Source organism: Tupaia chinensis, unplaced genomic scaffold, assembly GCF_000334495.1.
Source record: "Tupaia chinensis unplaced genomic scaffold, TupChi_1.0 Scaffold000469_1, whole genome shotgun sequence".
Lineage (NCBI taxonomy): Eukaryota > Metazoa > Chordata > Mammalia > Scandentia > Tupaiidae > Tupaia > Tupaia belangeri.
In genome coordinates this window covers 58,942-61,596 of record NW_006159978.1, presented here as the reverse complement: position 1 = coordinate 61,596, position 2,655 = coordinate 58,942, and the positions used below count along the sequence as shown (strand labels likewise).

At 50.2% G+C, this 2,655-nt stretch overlaps 1 protein-coding gene across 1 annotated transcript; it reads right to left on the bottom strand.

Moving 5' to 3' along the window:
• Positions 1 to 450: 450 nt before the first annotated feature.
• On the bottom strand, positions 451 to 2,649 carry LOC102468758 (uncharacterized). Its single transcript, XM_006155800.3, has 2 exons — positions 1,752 to 2,649; positions 451 to 1,356 (listed from the first exon to the last, which is right to left on the bottom strand). Exon 1 carries the CDS (start codon positions 2,598 to 2,600, stop codon positions 1,929 to 1,931), a length of 672 nt encoding a protein of 223 aa, XP_006155862.1. The 5' UTR covers positions 2,601 to 2,649; the 3' UTR covers positions 451 to 1,356; positions 1,752 to 1,928.
• Between the last annotated feature and the right edge of the window lie 6 nt (positions 2,650 to 2,655).

Here is a 2,655-nt window from a genome sequence, read left to right as displayed (position 1 = left end):
AGATTGGACAAGTATTAACACATGAATTATGGGTTGTCGGAAAAGTCATGACTTTTTTTTTGTTTTTCTATGCAAAAGTGCATCATGGCTTTTCCAACAACCCATTAGTTTCATGTCTTACGGCATCAAAGGAGACACAATTCTCATGCCATTTGAAATTATTGCATTTTACTTTATAGAAAATGCTTGTTTTTAAAAAATAATTATTTATTCATTCATTCATTTTAATTTGACCAGACACACACACACACACAAGAGAGAGAGAAAGTGAGAAAGCAAGTTGCCACGTCCAGGACTTAAACCATGGTTAGGCATGTGGGAGTGACCAGTGCCTTAACCATCAGGCCACCTGCTAGTCTTGAAAAAGCTTGTTTTTATAATTTTCTATTTTGTTTAGAAATGAGGAAAGGTTCAGACCAGTCTTTATAAGCACTTCTTTTTATTTGAAGCTGTAGGAAGGTTCTAGCTTGATTTTTAAACTGAAATTTTGGCATCCAAGAAATCCCTGATGGTAGGGTAAGACTCTTTCTGAATAGACAGGTATTAAAAATTACACTGCAGGTTTGATACAAGATTCATGGTAACATCAAGCCCCTAAATTTGGCAAAACTGTCATTGTAAACCATATGTGGCTACTGAGCTTTAGGATGTGGCTAGTGAGAATGAGGAACTGAATTTTAAATTTCAATTCATCTTAAATTGTGTATTTCTCTTCTTTCTGATAGGGCATGTGCACACAAGAGCCCCTCCACAGTCTGGTCATTCTGTGGTCCCCTTTCTCCAGTCCTCCATCCCATCAGATCTGGGGCAGGCACTTGCAGTCTGGGGTTTCAGGCGGACCAGGGATTCTACCCTTGGTTCTCCAGCTGGAATCCAGTTTCTCTCAACAGCTAACAGGGCACTAAGGAGCCACCCATTAATTAAATTTAAAATTTAAAAGCTAAATCAAGTAACAAACAAAATAACTCGAGTATGTGAATACTTTTCAATTGTAACGAAATCTAAATACAGATCAGGTTTTTCTGGTGATAATTTTGCATCCAGACATTTGCTCTAAGAGTACAAGGAACATCGCATTTTGAAGACATGATACAGAAAACATGTTCCATGAATAATTCTGTATTGGTTATTGGAATCTGAAAATACGCAGTAAAATCATCATGAAAATACATTTCATCTGGGGCCAGGAGGTGGTGGCGTGGTTAGGGCGCTGGACTCCAGTGACTGATGGTGGTTCCATCCTGGATCTGCAGGCATGAAAATCATTTCGAGCAAGGGCTCAATGAGAGTTTGGGGGTGGGGAGACGATTTTTCACTGTCTCTCTTTGTAGAGCACACGCCCCCTATGGCTAAAACCTAAAAGAAAAATATATATTTCATCAGGTTCACTTTTTAAAAAGTAGTTACCACAAAATTTTAAATTACATATGTAGCTAGGGGACACTACTGACTGAGAGTCTGCCAAATAGTAAACGCCCCAAAATGGTAGTTGTTCGCATCATAAGGATGAGAATTAGTCATCCTGATTATACAGTATTGTATTTGTTTTTGTAAACCCCTCAAGTTCTTCCTGCTACCAGGGCTAGAAAGCATAATTCTGATAACGTGTAAATGGAGGTAGTCGCTGGATTGATTTTCTGAAATTGTCATCTGGGGCTCAGTCACAGCCACAGAAAACAAGAACTGCACCCAATTTTCAGACAGGCCACGCTAGGGCGTGCCCCACCGAGGCTCCCAAGACCTGCGCCGACCTCGCAGCCCAAACGTGTGGCCCTTCCCAGCAGCTTCTCAATTTCACCCTAAAGGAGGAGCGCGTGAGGTTGGCCAAGCTCTGGGGACTCCGGAACTCGCGCTCCGGGTAGGTCTCGAGCGCTCAGTCCCGCCCTAAAGACGACCCGGAGAGGACGCGATGCAGCAGAGTCCGAGGCTCAAGTTCGAGAACCGGAGCGCGCCCAGAGCCCGGCCCGCGCGCAGAGGCCGGAGGCGGACTCCACGCCCCTCTCGCTTCCCGGAGCGGAGTTGATGACGAACACAGAGCGCGACGGACGCACACGCCGTCCCGCGCTCGCACGACGGTACGTGCAGGGAAGCGCTGGGGAGCCCGTGGCCGTCACCGGCGCACCAGCGTCCCGCCTCCTCCGCTCCCGCCACCTCGGCAACTCCGCGCCCGCCTCCCGCCTCCGTCCAAGGCCTCCGCCGCTGCGAGGCTCCCGGCCTCGCTCCTGTCTCTTTAAATGGTGGGGCCAACGGGCCGCCCCTGCAGCTACTGCCTGGGTGGCCCCGCGCGCTGCTCTTGAGGGGCGAACCAAGATGGCGGCGGCTTTGGCTCCGTGAGGAAGACGGAAGAGGCGGCGGCACTGGGGTAGGGAGAGCGACTTCCAGTAGGCACGGGCGCTCGGGCACTGGGAGCCTTCGCAGTCTCCCGGGCAGTGGAGTAGTTGCTGCAGGAGCAGGCGCCAGTCGGCTCCGGACACTCGAAGCAGGGGGAGCGGAGCAGAGCCTCCGGCCGCGGTGGCAGGGCTAGGTACAAGGAAGGAAAACATGGCGGGGGGGGCCTGAGGAGGCGGCGGCGGCGCGGGAAGCAGCTTCGTGGAGACCATGGCGGAGGCGGGAGCAGGGCAGGGACCCGGGCCCGACTCGCTACCGCGGGCGCGC